This window comes from Tubulanus polymorphus, chromosome 3, assembly GCF_964204645.1.
Source record: "Tubulanus polymorphus chromosome 3, tnTubPoly1.2, whole genome shotgun sequence".
In the NCBI taxonomy this organism is placed as follows: Eukaryota; Metazoa; Nemertea; class Palaeonemertea; order Tubulaniformes; family Tubulanidae; genus Tubulanus; species Tubulanus polymorphus.
The window spans coordinates 24,038,320-24,054,820 of record NC_134027.1 but is presented as its reverse complement, the minus strand read 5'-3'; the positions used below and the strand labels follow the sequence as shown (position 1 = coordinate 24,054,820).

The 16,501-nt window shown below is 41.0% G+C and overlaps 2 protein-coding genes across 3 annotated transcripts; both read right to left on the bottom strand.

Annotated features, from left to right (window-relative positions):
* Positions 1-570: 570 nt before the first annotated feature.
* LOC141901517 (ribosome biogenesis protein bop1-like) lies at positions 571-10,561 on the bottom strand. Its single transcript, XM_074788808.1, has 15 exons — positions 10,494-10,561; positions 9,630-9,797; positions 8,519-8,842; positions 7,858-8,009; positions 7,023-7,140; positions 6,811-6,912; positions 6,347-6,580; positions 5,337-5,498; positions 4,901-5,051; positions 4,226-4,358; positions 3,879-3,985; positions 3,332-3,414; positions 2,653-2,838; positions 1,822-2,117; positions 571-800 (listed from the first exon to the last, which is right to left on the bottom strand). Exons 1-15 carry the CDS (start codon positions 10,554-10,556, stop codon positions 647-649), a joined length of 2,433 nt encoding a protein of 810 aa, XP_074644909.1. The 5' UTR covers positions 10,557-10,561; the 3' UTR covers positions 571-646.
* Positions 10,562-11,212: 651 nt separating this feature from the next.
* Positions 11,213-14,706, bottom strand: LOC141901518 (S-adenosylmethionine sensor upstream of mTORC1-like). Of its 2 annotated transcripts, none has more exons than XM_074788809.1 (5): positions 14,677-14,706; positions 14,360-14,528; positions 12,993-13,284; positions 12,255-12,369; positions 11,213-11,847 (listed from the first exon to the last, which is right to left on the bottom strand). In XM_074788809.1, exons 2-5 carry the CDS (start codon positions 14,436-14,438, stop codon positions 11,251-11,253), a joined length of 1,083 nt encoding a protein of 360 aa, XP_074644910.1. In that variant the 5' UTR covers positions 14,439-14,528; positions 14,677-14,706; the 3' UTR covers positions 11,213-11,250. The 2 variants fall into 2 exon arrangements, with proteins under 2 accessions (XP_074644910.1, XP_074644911.1); XM_074788810.1 differs by lacking the exon at positions 14,677-14,706 and adding an exon at positions 14,632-14,661.
* Between the last annotated feature and the right edge of the window lie 1,795 nt (positions 14,707-16,501).

The following is a 16,501-nucleotide window of genomic DNA, read 5'->3' as shown; positions in this document are numbered from 1 at the left end:
CACTCTATTACATGTATACAGAATATTATTATTTGAAACAGCCAATAAGTTCCTATAGACACAATCAATGGAAATTATCATGCGCAGATGATACTAGAGTTGAGAAGTATCTCTGCACTTGATCATTCTAGCCCATCCTCGCTTGCCAGGGGTCCAGTATCACTCCCGAACTCGCTTCCACGAGCAACAGCTTTAGCGTAGTGGGTTCGAATCCCTTGACGGGTGAAGATGTTCTAGCCCAATAGGCTGAACTTTTTATCCATAAAATATGTCCAATTATGGACCACTTTCCCATGTCTCTAAGAATGTCCACACCATTTCATCCTTCTTGCCCACCAAAATCCAGAATTTATGACCTCCCCCTTGTTCGGGCATCTCATACGGACAGCGCCATATGTACATCAGTAATATGTTAACACCAAAAGTGGATTGCAATTCGAAAATACAATTCCGATCTCCAAATCTCCATTAAAAAGCAATATAGAGGGTGGATATAGGCGGCCGGTCGGATCAACTTACAGCTCATCAATAAATAAAGGCCAAACACGTTAAAGCAGAAACGAGAACCAGTTTGTTTGAATCATTTCATCAGGTTTATTGCGCGGTAAATCTATACAAGTTTATTCATTTCATGCCCTTAACGATGCTACGTGAATAGCCTGATAGTAGAATCGGATCCGCTCGAGAACAGCCACGGTTGAGTCGGGTGAAACTGACAATCTAAAACTCCTAAATCTTTCGTCGGTTCGTGGCCGCGCAGTATTTTCACCGGTACGATCAACGGGTTCTGCAGTAAATCACTGGAAAAATTAATCGAGAAAGTAAAATGAGACTCCGGTAGCCAAAGTAATGAACCCCTTTTCTAGCCTGTACAGTACTAAATCAAGCCTTGATATGACCATAACCTCAAGCAAAACTAACAAAGACCGATCTTTACTACGAACTCTGATCAGTAATCATTTCAAATGAATTAGAATACAGTTAATCAGTTTGAATTAATGTGGGTCAGACCCTCAGTAACACATTTCACATTTCTGTTCAAATAAATCAGTAAACGATGGAAGTTTGACCCTCCAGTAACACCTTTCATATGTCTGTATAAATTGATGAGTTATCAAGGCCCTCAGTAACAACTCTCATAAGCCGCGATCACACGAGCATTTTTGGCCCGGAACACTTGTTCACACGGATGCCAAATGGGCCCGAGCCTGTTTGGCCAAATTTGGCCCGACCAAAAACATCGGACCAGGCCCGAGCCTAATTTTAGCACGAGACAAATGACTGCGTTTGAATTGCAACTGGCACCGGAAATGATCCACTTCGCTTTGTTTGAGCATTGTTGAGTATCAAGTGAATGGTTTGCGTGTGAACGCATTCTCTAATTAGGCAAGGGCCAAATTTGCAGCTCAATTTGGCCCCGACCAAATCTTCTCCGTGTGATCGCGGCTATAGTGACACCTTCCATGCTTCTGTTTAAACTACAATGTCAACCCGATTTACCGTCCCCCTGCCTACCGCCAGGTTTTCTCAATGTACATCTATATACAAATACGCAGTATAACACTCCCGATATACCGCCATACTCTCTACACCGCCAAAATTGTTCTGCACCAATGTGGGCGGGTTATCGGGGGTTGACTGTATTCAGTACGAGGAGGGTAAGACCCTCAGAGTAAGTACTTTCATATTTCTGTACAAACTAGACAAATCAAATAAGCATTTCTGCAGCCAAAACATATACAGGCTTGTAGCATATGTAAAACAATCATTGAACAACGGATTCAAGCCAGACAGTTAAATAGGCGTAAAAGGACAACTTACTTGTAAACCATGCCATGGCAGACGATGACCGTGCCATCGTCGGACGCCGACGCGAACAACGGGTATCTACTGTGGTACGTGACCTGGCGAATAGCTTTCTTGTGATGTCGCAGCGTCTGATACGGTTTCGTCGACAGATCCAAATCGAACCAGCTCAATCGGCAGTCGTAGCTGCCGATGATGACGTTGTCGCCGCCGGGGTGTACGGCTAGACTCGACACCCATTTACAGTTCGTCAACAGTTTCTTCATCAGTTCTTGTTTGACTAAATTGTACACGCGCACGAAACGCTGCGTCTGAAAGGAGATAAAACGATTTCGATATTCAAGGGGTTTTAATTTCATGAATTACTTCACTTCATCAACCTGTTCTTTTATCAGTAGATTCAAGAAATTGTTATCCCTTGCTGGACGCAAACCCAAGGATGAGAGACCAATGGATAACCACCATTGTATAAAGAGTCTTAATCTATTTACTTTATTCATTAGTGGGTTCTCTATCCCATCGAGCCACTGAGCGCCACTCAAGAGGTTTGAGGTTTCTTTCCTCCTCAACCCACTGAGTACAACTCATTATTAGGAGGTATGAGTTTATTTTCACCCTCATATAGGAGTCAGGCCAGAGAAACTTTGACCAAGAAAGGATTAGAACCCATGATTTGATAAGACCCGTACGCGAAAGACCAACTAACCGCTGACACCAGAATTCAAACCCATAATTTCTAGGTCAAGTATTAATCAATCGATTTATGTGTTTTTTCGAACAATTTTGGTAGAAATCATTTAATCAAATGTCGGCGCTGGAGCTGTAGAAACTGAAAATAAAACTTACCGCCACGAAGAAGAACGGTTTCGTCGGATGGAACAGCACTTTCTGTACGAGACCCTTCAGTTTCTTGAACGGGTTTTGCGAGCGTCGTTTCGACAGCTGATGAATTATCACCGACATTTTCTCACCCTGCGGCATCACGACCGAGAAATAGTCGCCCTTCGCGTGCCACGTCACCTGACTCAAAGCCTACAAAATACATATCGACAAATTCAAAATACACAGTGAGAATCATTTAGGCAAAATCTGAAATAGTTATACCAGCAGGGGCGGATCCTGAATACTGTTTCAAGACATTTTCAATGGACCATGAGGGGGTGTGGGAGTTATCCGCAAGATGATTTCCGATTTCTATCACCTCCAGATGGATTATGAGCGTTTGCGAGGACGTAACAGTACATTTTTCGCACGTCAATCCAAAACACTGCGAAAATAAATTTGCTCAGGCGTTTGGTGTCTTGAAAAAAGTGGTAATGGCAGTAAGCTGGATCCGCATATGACCAGTACTTATTGGTATTTTCCCTCTTTATTGCCTAAGGACAGCTTTATTCATGAAAGAACTAAAGCAAAATACCAACTTATCAATAATTGCCAATCACATCATCATTAATCGGATCTTTAATTTCTATCAATAACTTGGCCAAAATTTCTGGCAGAGGAGCATTTTTCAAATCGAACAAACCTTTGGATGTTTAATACGAAGGTACATGCCGTCGTCTCGCTCTGTTTGCGAACACATATTCCATTCAACTGGTACTTTTAAACCTATTAAGAAATATATATTCGCATTTGCATCAACGTTAATTTGGAGAAAATAAAATGTTTTGTAGCGGATATTTGTTTTAGCAATAGGGTGAAACTGCTTTCAAGGTCCAAATTCCGGAGGTAGGAATGTAGTGGTCTCACGGTGCCATCAAATTCAAATCCCTGCCAGGTAGGACCGTGGCAGAGTCTCGCAATACCATCACATTCAAATCCCTGTGAAGGAGGAATGTGGCAGTCTCATGATGCAATCGGGTACAAATCCCAACAATGGAGGAATGTAGCAAGCAGAGTCTCATGATGCCATCAGGCTCAAATCCATGCCAGGACGGACCGCGGCAGAGTCTAGCAATACCACCACATTAAAATCCTTACATAGGAGGAATGTGGCAGTCTCATGGAAGGTTCAAATCCCTGCCAGGCAACAATGTACTCTTGTGATGCTATTAGGTTCAACCCGAACTTACTTGATTCGCCATCTTCATCGCGATTAAAACTGTTAATCATATTATCTGTCGAAGATACGACCAATTTATCGGCCAAACGAGGATTCGCGATAACTACATTATCATCCCTAGAAAAAATATCGAATTCGAACTTGATTTGTCAATCTGCACCCACTCAGATATGTGATATCCTTTATTGTGTTCTTTCCAATTTTTGAACTTTCACACTTCACATGTGTTCAGAACTTAATCACATGAGATACTTTTCATTGAGAATAAACCACATGTGAACATACCAGAAATAAGGCATAATATCAACACAATTTCATAAGCAATCGTTCAACTCTGTACTCAGATGAATTACTTACACGACAAATGCAACTAAACAAACAGACGGGTTTGGATTCCACGCGATGTTCTTAACAACATTTTCTGTTTTTATCGTTCGCATGCAACGCCCGGTGGCGACCTCCCAGAATTTCACAGTCTTATCATCTGAGCCTAGAAAAGAAGTCAAATGAAAATTATCTCAAATGAATTGATCAAGCTTTTTATTTCATATGAACTGAATAAGGCATATGAGCTCAAGTCCAGTCCAAAATATTGTTGATTCGATAAAAATGGTCCATACAGATCAGCCATTCTTGGATATAAGGGTTTTTTTCAAGGAGTTTAAAATTTCATATTTCAAGGAAGCGTCTGCATCACTTTTACCGCCATATCCCAATTACACTCGACTCCTCCTAAATCAATACAGTGTATCTCAGTAAACTGTTAATTTGGTGGTTTTGACACTAACCAAACTTGGCTGCTAATTTGGTAACTGCCTAATAGAATTGGGTAACAAATAAATTCTAGTTCTATTGTACTGATTTAGACGTAGTCTAATCTAGAACTTCATAAGTATCGTTTGCCTGTTTCTCAAAATTGAAGGTGTTTCTGACATTTTGCTCAAATCGAAGGAGTTTCAAGTACCTTTAAAAGTATTTCATGTTTAGAAGGAGCTTTTAAAGATTCAAGGAGTGGTAGGGATTGTTCCTTACCTGAAGCTAACCACTGTCCGCTTGGGTCGACCGAAATGCTACGTACGAGGCCGGTGTGTCCGCGATAGACCAGAGCCTGAGCTGTAGGGAACGGCTGTAAGTCTCTCGGCTTCGGAAGTTTCGGAATCAAATCATCCGGATTCACGTGCATCTAAAAGAATAACATTTCAGACACTCAAATCTCTCTCGAGGAACGAAAATGAGCTTTGGTTTTAAAGTTGTTAGATTGGCGATAGAACCAAAATGAGCATGGACTAGCTAAACAAGGTACAAAATCATGGTCAAGCTAATAATAACAGACTCAGCAGTTATAGCAATGAACTGGTTGCAAATTTCATTGCAGTTTACAAAATGACCCGGCCATTAGCAGAAACAAGGTACCATAATACTCAAGTTGTTACATTTCGCTAATAAACTAAACCTGGAGATGACTTACCCGGGTTCTTCTCTGTCTCGGACACAAATACAGATCTAAACATCGTTCGAATCGTTCAGTGATGAATTGTTTATAGCTCGGTACCAGACGTAACGACGAATACTTCCGCGGAATGAAATTCATTCTTCGATCTTCCGGTTCTTGATTCTTCCAAGCCAACTCCTGCCGAAACGTAAAACATTGTCAAGCCATACACACATTTCATCGCCTGGTGCAAGGACGTAAGACTGTCAGCCAATTCCGATTTTACCGGGATTTAAACCCGATGGCAACATTCGACTACCGCATTCCTCCCTCGCAGAGATTTTAACCTGATTACATTGCGAAACTCTGCTGCATTCCTAACAGGGATTTGAACCGGATGGCATCATTTGACTTCTTCATCCCTCTCTCGCAGATTTTAACCTGATAACATTGCGAAACTCTGCCGCATTTCTCACAAGGATTTAAACCGGATGGCATCATAAGACAGACTGCCACATTCCTTCCTCGCAGAGATTTTAACCTGATTACATTGCGAAACTCTGCTGCATTCCTAACTGGGATTTAAACCGGATGGCATCATAAGACTGCCACATTCTTCCCTCGCAGGGATTTAAACCTGATGGCATCATGAGCCAAACTCCTCTTTCACGATGACCCGCGACAGCCACTTTTCATCCCTCGCAAGAATTTGAACCTGGGGCCGGTTGCATAGTCATGGCTTAAGACTTAAGACCAGTCTAAGACCAACTTAGTTCTATAGCCAATCTAACAATATAAGACCAGTCTTAAGATTTAAGACTACATTTGGACTTAAGTCACAACTGTGCAACTGACCCCTGATGGCGTTGTGAGCCTCAGAAAAAACAAAAACCCTTGCTCCAGATCAAAGTGCGACCATTTACAATAGCGATAGTGAAATCACAATTCCCGATACCGGTTATTTCATTTTCAGCAACACATCGAATCATCACTAAAGATGACTCAACAGATTTAAGGCATTCATTCATGTAGTAATATAAACTGACCTCCTCTTCTGTGAATAGATATTCCGGGGGAGGATTATAACTCTCGGCGTGGCCCGGCAATTTCATTTTCGGCGCCGGTATGTGCATCATCATTCTCTTCGAAGCGTCCGACTGATCGTCGTTACTCCATAACATGTAATACTGCCTGTTTTCCTCGTCGTTTTCATCTGATTTCGACGGCGGCGGGCGCGGCTTCATCCAACCCATTTTGATCGCGTGCACGTATTTACCGACCTAGATATTCGTAGAAATGCAATTGAACATCATTTACATCTGTCCGATTGATGATCCCTGGAATTTTCACGTTTTTCAAATACTAAGAATTGGCTTTTTAGCCTGCCTGAGACATCCATTATTTTCAAAAAATATCTAGAAATTTCCTCAAATTTTTCACACATTGGCACTGGTTTCCCAATTTTCTAATTTTTCAAGCCGACATCGAATCGAAATTCTATGTTACGTACCTGTAATCTTTCCAAGTGAGATGGGATGAAACTGCGTTTGTGCGCGGCTTGATTCGTTACGGGGTGAATCATCGTTTCATGCGTGAAGAAGTCGATCCACGGCTGAAATCGAAAACAGAAAATCGTTGAAGAGATCGATAGGTTTTTTTCCTCTTCGAGCCGGGGTTTTTACACAGATCAGGAAATCGAAAATTCGCAAGAATCTCACAAACCTCGTAAGGATTAAAAGTAGGATCCGGGTATTTTCCACGTTTCACGCGTTCGATTGTATCGATATCTTGGTCGGTCAACACGACGTTCTGACCGGTCATTTTATCTTTCACCGTTCTCCTAAAATCCGAAATGAGAACATACGGCTTATCGAGGCATGGTTTTTGTAATCAATTTTGAGCAAGGGTTCATTCATTTATAACGTACGCATTAGGGGAGGGGGAGGGGTCATTGAATTGCGTACTGTAATGCTTAATGTATACGAAAAAATGGCTGATTTTGCGTACATACAGAGGGGGAGGGGGGGTTGAACATTTCAAATCTTATGCGTACGAAATAAATGAATGATCCCCAATGTCTCCCGAGTCTCACGATGCCAGATTCAAACCCATGTCCGGTCAGAGGAAGAGTCTCGAAATGTCATCAGGTTTAAATCCTTGTGTAGGAGGAACGTGGCCAAGTCTCCTCATACCATCAGGTCAACCTTTTAAAGGTTTTGGGCGTTTCTTTTTTTAGAGTAATTGTACGACCTCACTGTTGTTTCTTTTGCCTGATATCCATTAGATGTTGCGAGGGTCTTCATTCAAAACAACCATGGCAGCACCAGGCTGGGCAGAATTTTTTTTGAAAAGTGAGTCATGAATGGCAATTAATTGAAACCATGGGAAAATGGAATCAAGAAACAACAGAAACCTTTAAATCCAGGTTTAAATCTGTGTGAGGGAGGATTGCAGCTTCAAGACTAATGGCACCATCAGGTTCATAAAGCCCTATTTCACAATGTCGCGTACCAGTATACTAATATTAAATGTAATGTCATTAAATTGAGATACATACCAGTAATTAGGGTTGTCCATTTTCTCGAGAAATTCGTCCAGTTCATCGCCTTGTTTCGGTTTGATGATTTTGCGGCCTTCGACGTCGTATCCGATGTGTGCGTAGTCGCGATACCATTCCATCGGTATGTTACCAACAGTGTTCCGTATATCCTTAAAAGAAATTAACAAAATAACACCATCTGAATTTGAAACAAGTTTTCAGCGCCTCATCACGGCTTATTATTTACGTAACAGTAATACTAACGTCGTTATGTTGGATAACTCGGGACTAGCAAAATATGTCCGACTCAGAGAAAATCCGACTATAAACAAATCAGATTTAGCAACTTTTCTGGACGCACCAAGAAAATGAAAGGTAAAATTCCGAACTTCACGCCCATTCCAATAATCCGATAATCCAATTTAGACATCATTTACCATGAATCGAATTTCATTTTACCGGTAATATTCATTTTTTTGAAAAACCAAAAAAGGCTCAACTACGTAAAACAGTTTCTAGCTCAAGTTAAAATCTGCTATGGTTGATTAAAATTTTCGTCAGTTTTTCAGTGCTGACCACAGCAACGCCTCGCAATAAATCAATTTGCCCGTAACACGGGAAAAGTTGTCTTGGACGGCGCAACAAATCGCAACAGATACGCAGTTTAAACAACTCTTACCTCTTCATCTGACGTGTCGAATTCATACTCGTCGACGACAGGATTCTTATTCAAATCATCGTTATCATCGTTAACATCATTATCCATCTTCTTCGGCGGTTGATTATCCAACTTCACCTCGCCGGTTGCTGCCTTATCCTTCTCTGTTGTCGACCGTTTTCCTTTGCCTTTGCCCTTTTTACCATTCGTCGCGCTAGCGTCATTATCCGCTACTGTTTTCGATGGCTTTACGTCGTTTTTATTTCGACGACCGGCTGCGGCCGGTGTCGACGTGATCGTCAACTTCTTCATATCGAAATCTTCGACGTCGCTGTCGTTCACCTCCTAAAACGACGATTATGACATTCGGTCCCAGAAAAACAGGGCGGTCATTTTCCGCCCATTTGCTAATCCCCCGGGCCCGGTTTTATAGACTGGTATTATCTTTAACCCGGGGGTTAACTTGACTGGAAATTAATTGAGTAAGCCCCCGGGTACGTACTGATAAAGAAACACGTGGTCAATAGCATTATCGGAATTCCCTGACTTTTTCGAGTTTTTGGTAAAATTTGTGAAATTCCCCGAGTTTTCCTGTGGGCCAGGAAAAATCATTTAATATCGTCATTTACCGAAATACATTGACAACTTGTTTCATTCATGGCTTTCCCTAAGTCCAAGACATTCGGCCCACTTAGTTTCTTAATTTCAAAGACGTTGAATATCACTTTTCAAAATTTTGATGAGTTTTCAAAGAATCAACGAGTCAGCAGCAAATACGCTAAAAACAAAACCCCTGAATTTAGCAAAATTTTTATACCATTAGCATTTTAAACATTAAATGTCTGGAAGAGAAATTGAGGCATTCCAGTAGCAGACAGTAAGCCTGATGAATGGGAATTTGAATGCAATCTATTACTAAAATAGAATTAACCATCAGGGGCAGGTTGCTCAAAAGTTGGTTACAGTTAACCAGTGGATAGTTGAAATGGTGACAATTAAAATTACTATGGTATTCAACGGCCGGTTATCTTTAACCAACTTTTGAGCAACTGGCCCCTGATGTTTAGCAAGGCGAAGTGGCCATTTTAGCCCATTAATTTGGGAAACCACGAAAAAAAAATCGACAACATACGTCAAAAGAGTCAACGGATTGTTCATCATCGCTGTCATCTTCTTCTTCCTCCAAATCGGAATAAACGCTATCCTCCGAATCGGTCGTATCATTATCTGATTCGTCATCTGAAGCGTCGTAATCTTCATCGTCTTCATCATCATTAGCAGCATTCAAAAACAAGTCACCCTGAAATGATTGTATATATGACATTCAATTAGGCCTAAGCTCACTAAGGTACCGGTATCAAGGTCTGATTATAACCTGTGGTTTAGACAGTAAGCCAATTGCAACCCTTGCATTGTCAATAACGGACAGCAGTTCATTCAAGTAACCAGAAACAGAATGCAGTTTGTTTGCCAGTGATAGTAGTTTGTCAGTAACCGGATTGTGTTTAGGCCTATAATATTAACCGGACTGCTTGGTCAATCACTGCACTACCGTTTATCATAGGCATTTAATTGGAAAGGGAATGGAGTTTTAGACACAAGGACTGCAGTTTTTTAGTCAGTAAATGTATAGGTCTCCCTAGTGGTTATGTAGGCCTAACCTCTAATTAGTAATCAGGCCTAAATGCTAGCCGCACACTACACCGTGAAAAGGTGACCTGGACTGCAGTTGGACCCGGATAATTCAGTACATGGCCTCTGATAAGTCATTTAGTGTTAACCCACACTAATTCGAATGCGATAAAAGATTCTTGAATCAGACGAATTTTTCATTTTGTTTTGCAGTCAATTCAATTCGATTTATTACATGACATTTCATGTAATTTCTGATGATCTTGGGTTCACAGTGAACATTAAATTATCACTAATCGGTACATTACTATCTCCCCTTAAGATCGAGTTTTCCCTATGGCTAAAACAAGCTGGTGATACTTACAGCTTTCGATAATAATTGCCGATTGTTTTCGACATCGTGTTTTCGCTTCATGGAGGCCGCCATCTTGTTTACCCACGTGGGTAAAGTACGATTGAAACTCGAATACGAAACGTCGGAACAATTGAATTCAAATAATTTATTATCTCCACTGTGATTCAGTTTTCGTGAATAACGAAGTTATTGCAAATTCTAATGCAGACCGATAATTAAAAGAATAACCACATAAGGGAAATCAATATGGCAGGTGCCCGGTCTCACAGAACAGATTCTACTCCTAAATCAATTTCAGAAAATGAATAAAAAACTCAATTTTTTTCATCAAATTTGAGTTTAACTTTTTGACGAAACTGGGGCCATTGGAATGGATGAGTTGAATTGGTAAAAAACAAAAATTAAGTTTGGTTGAATTCAAAAACTGAATTTTTTCCAATGTCGCGTAATTGGTCTATGGTTAAATCAAGAAACGAACGCTGGATGGATGGACCCAGTGCCCGTTGCCCGAACGAAAAATATGCCTCGTTGCGACCAGCCGTTGATACACTGGGAGCTGTGGCCTATCACGGGCTCTAAAATGACTCATCTAAATGGTTAAAGTTCAATGGTCCAATGAATGGCAGCTCTAGTCTTCGTCCGCCCCCTCTCTTACAGTAGTCGAAAATAAAACAAAGTCAGTGAACAAAAAACATGACGTTTTACAAAAGTAGATTGATGATGGTAAAATTTATTTCTTAAGTAAAACTATATAGTCGAATTAAACTCATCCATTCTCATCCTCATTGAATCCAAATCCTGGCAATTCTTCGTCGAGGGTGAAATCATAGGTTTCCTCTCCAGTCTCAGTTCCACATTCGCCTTCATCGTCATCGTCATCATTTGCGGTCGAATTATTGTCTTGAGGAATGAACAGAAGTTGCGACAGAGCTTCGTCGGATATTTCAACTCCATCGTCGACTGAAACTCTGTCGTCTATCTTCCGGAAAGCCATCGCGTGCACGTGTTCCAACTTGACGTATTTCTCGCGCCGGAACCCGATCGATTCCAGCGCCGTTTTCCAACTTTTCATCATCGCCGAGTTTTTGTTGACGTGATTCGAATCGGGCGTCACGATCAACAGCAGTCCGTTGAACGACAATAGACGGCGCGCGTTTAAACAGCAGGTCAGTCGTTGTCGCGGACTGGGCAGGTATTCTAACAGCAGCGAGAAGACGACCGCGTCGAACGCGCCCGCACGCAACTCGAGCACCGGCGACCCCAACGACGCCAGGTATTCCGAGAACTCGAGGTCGCTTTCGCGCGAATCATCGCCGCGGGGTGAAATTTTCAGTTTTAGAAAGTCGGCTTGTAGAACGTCGGTCTGAAATGAAAACAAAACACTTAATTGAAAGTTTATTGACGCTTCCAAAAATCACATCATTTTACCACCTGCCCGCCTCTCCAATTTATGCGCTACCAACGACCTAACGCTAAAATAAAATGTTTCTCCGAATCAGCCGTGTAATTTTTGAAAACTGTTGTAGATTTAGTAATCAGTCCATTTTTATAGCTGCCCAGGACTGTTATGGTTATCTTAGTCACGATTTTAAGGAAAGGCCGCCGCGGAGTCAACTATTAAACTCAGCAGAAATGAGAAACAAGGTATCAGTTTTTTATCAACGTAGTAACAACCTGAAGACCATTTCAAAGTTGTGATTGGAATTGTTGTCATTTACTTGTGTTAACTGAAATTATCATGTAGATTGGCACCGGCCAAGTTTACTGTACCTGTTCAGCTGGCTGCAGATCGAGTCCTAACACACTGAACTCCTCGTATATTTGAAACCCGTTGTAACAACTTCCGACATCGAGCAGACGAACTTTACCAGTAAATGGATATTGTCTGCAAATATATTTTACAACGAATATTTAATAATGCACACTGTCCCTTTTGAGATACGTCGAATTCAGAGTAAATGTAAAATGTCTGCAAAATATATGATATAAGAATACAACGTATTCCATTAGCGATGCTGACTTCACAAAAGAACCTTCGTTACGTAATGCAAATCACAATACATCTTCACCCGTCAAGGGATTCGAACCCACTACGCTAAAGCTGTTCCCCGAACCCCTTGACCCCACGAGTCGTTGGAGTCGTTACTAGCCGACCAGAATCCGGTCGTACCAATCACAGCGCTCGTAACAAACGAAAGTAGACTTCTGTTGGTTTTCCCGTTAAATGGACCAATCAGCGAACGTTTTACCGAACAAGGAAGTATTTCACAAATCGATATATGACGTCATGCGCAACAGCGCCAGTAATGAAATCACGCTTCGTGAGGGCTGGTGGAAGCGAGTGTGGGAGTGATACCGGACCCCAGGCAAGCGAGGATGATCACAATAACGATCATAAGCGTAACTCTCTCCTGGTGGAGATTGAGTGACGCATTTCTTCCTCCTCAACGTGACCCGAATCGGCCACTAAAGAATATTATTCTTCGGAGATGAATTTTTTATACGTACAATACAGGAACGACGTCCTCTGAATGCGGCGAGACGCCTGCCAGAAACGACTGAACAGTAGGCGAATCTCGACGTTGCCGAAACTGTTTCCTTTTTGCGTCCTTTTCCAAAGCAACTCGCAGCGCATCTCCGAAGAAGTATTCGTTACAATAGTCCTTGCACCAGTCAATGCGTGTCAGAGGGTTTTTAGTCCAATACGTCGTCGCTAATTTCAGCATGGCCAAAGCGTAACGCTTCAACTTAGTCCCATCTTTGACGTGTTCGTTCCAGATTTCATCGGCGCTGCCGGGATCTAAAATATATATACGGTTCGATACAACGCATTTCACCGGTCAAGGGTTTTCGAACTTACTAAACTAAGGCCGTTTCCCGAAGCGAGTTCGCCGGAGCGAACCAGACCCCTGGGAGGCGAGGATGGCAAACCTTAGTTTGCAAGCCCGTAAACAGGAATTTGAAAGGAGGGCTCATTAATGATCTTGCGAACAGACTTTTGCCATCATCGGAATGGCCTTTCCAGCCAGTCAGGCCGTTGTGTAAGGAATATGCCCCGGACGGGTTCATTTTTAACAGGATGGGCCTCCTGGGCCTCCCAGGGAAAGTTTCAAAATTTGATGTTCAGATATATCATGGGAAAGAAATGTAAGTTGTACATTTCAGTATTGTTTACTAATTAATTAATATTTTTTGTGACATCACATTACATCTCATCTCATCACTACATAACGTTTCATCGAACAATTAGACTATCAAGTTTACCCACGTGTCTCTAGTCTGTTAGTACAAATTACTAACGGCGAATTTATCACGTCACATTAAATTTGATTTTAAGCAAAATCGTTGTTATCCTTGTCATAATCATTTTAGATCTGGTCTAATTTTTCAATTTAACACGGCATCAAATTCATATCGATTTGTCAAATCATCAAATCACCCCCGGAGGTGATTTGATACGATTTGAAGATGGTAGACTCACATGTATGTCAAAACTGAAAGAGAAACCTGAAACGGAAATAATATTTCAATAACCGGGACAGTATTTTCTTGTCAGCCGTTTGAAACAAGGCGTCAAATTCATCCTGTTGTGCAAATCTTATTTGATTAGATTACACGTGACTAGCAAATTATGATTAGGAAAATCAAATCTGATTTGACAGGATAAATTCGCCTTAAGGAATAAGCAAAGCTTAAACATATCACAGACGTCGACGTGTGACTTTCAATCGTTTTTTTTTAATTAGATGACAATTCTAAATTTGCTCAACTTAATACTAATAGCATGATCGTCTTCGCGCTAACGAACCCTTAACAACAATCTGCATCCGGAGCTTCGTTTTGAATAATAACCGAAATTTAGTTCAATGGCTTACTTCTTCGATTAGATTTCCTAAGATCGGCGTGAACCTGTTTGATCACGGCTGCCAGATCCTGATGACTTTCCTTAGCCATGCCACTCCCGGTGAATCGACGTTTCAGGCAGCGGGTTTTCACGATTATATTCTCACATTGGTCGTCTCTTGATTTTGTCGTCTATTTTAGCTAAATTTATCGATATCACATGCTTATTGGTAAATGATTTATATCTGACAAATTACTTAGATAATAATTCATTTTGACAACACAGTCACATAAACTAACGTACAAACAAATGATTCGGAAATTGAAAAATACATCGCAGCCTACAAACCTGTTGTACGTGACCGTAATATAGCGCCATCTACTTTTATTCAACGCCCGCGGTCTATTCAAATAACCCGGTTTCTAAATCCAATCTCCATGATACACAAAACCTCTAACACTACTACTAAGCTGCGCGGTTATTATCGCGAGTAACGAAATTATCTCTACAATTTTAAAAAGCACCCAGTAATCATATTCACAGTAATATCTCTTCGCACGATGGATTACCATTTTGAGGCGGAGCGTCCATCTTTCTAAATTTTTTTTAGATGGCGCCGACTGGCTTTGGGAGAAATCCTCCACAACGGAACTTCATGCTTACTCAACCGATACGTTTCCTGCCATTTCGCCTTATACATTTTGTACTAGGTACGCTTGTTTTCATCTCAAAACCGGGTATGCACGGCTGCCTCAATAGCAACAACAAATACCACACAAACCAATACAGCGCAATACATGATGACGGGTTTGTAAGGTTGTTCATCCATTGGTATTGATGAATTTCAAATTCTTACTATTTCACTTTCGAATTTCACAATGACATGCATAACGTATAATCGTTCTTTTTGAAGGTTCATTTGAAACAAAAAAAACAGTGTCACATACGAATCCCGTGTAAAATATCGCCTAGATATTACTGATATTTTTGCGTTTGGCTTGGACGTCGACGCTTGGGTTTCACATAAATCCGCATCGTTTAACGGGGTTCGCGCGTATATTTTGATCGTGTTTGCTCTTGAAATCAGAACAATTTGAATGAATCGACAATAATCATTTAATTCGTGGAATGATTGGATGAATCGTTGTTTATTGGTGAATCAAAGAATTTGTTAATTTACCTTTTCGTAATTGCTGATTAGATAGATTGGTTCAACAATTTGAATGAACTAATGAATGGAAATTGTAATGTCCACTTAATACAGGTGCGTGTACAGTAGAGAGGTTCCCCGATTCTAGTCTCAATGCGGCTTCAGGCGAATACGAGGAGACGAATGCCGAATGTACCGAAAGATGTAGCTGCACTGATCGTAACAGTGGCGATGTCCTCTGCGTAACGTGAGCTTATTCAAATTCTTAAAGAATTTTGAAGAAGTAATCTTAATTTCTCATTCTTAATTTTAATTTGAGGTTGTATAACGGCTGCTAAGAAGGAAATCGATGATCTGCGTATGATGGGCCGGGGAATATTTCGTCGTCACGTTCAATTTCGCTGCCAATTTGATTGCTATTTGACGATGTTGACTGTCTTCGATTTATTCCAAATACCCGGCAAACAAATAAAATACCGGATGATAAAAATCGATGAATTCTAGTTATTTAATGCTACCATTCTCTCCTCTCTTCACAAAAGAAAATATGGTTCTATCTACATCATGATCAGATAGATACGTAAACAGATTTGGATGATGACATTTTGACATATTGTTCATCACGATTCATGCCAGTGTTGCGATAACTCGTCATAGCGGGGGTACAACATTTGCCAGCATTTGTACAGCACCTCCTCATAGATACATTCTGTCTTTGATTGATCGGTGATTCTTATTTGTGATGAAAGTTTTATTACTTTGAGTATAAGAGTTGATTACTATTAGCACAGCTTGAAAGTTTGTTGACGCCTTGAAAAATAATATGAATAGTGCTCACTAATGTCGAAAGCAATAATTAAATGAATATGAATATGATACAGGTCTCAACCATATCAGCGGTGCATAGAGTACCGCATAAACTCGCTTAACGTTCAAATCTTACTGCCAGTCTAGCCCCAATATTGAAGACTAAGTGACGTGTGCAGGCTCTTTACCTCACATGGCTGGGTGATCACGGATTGT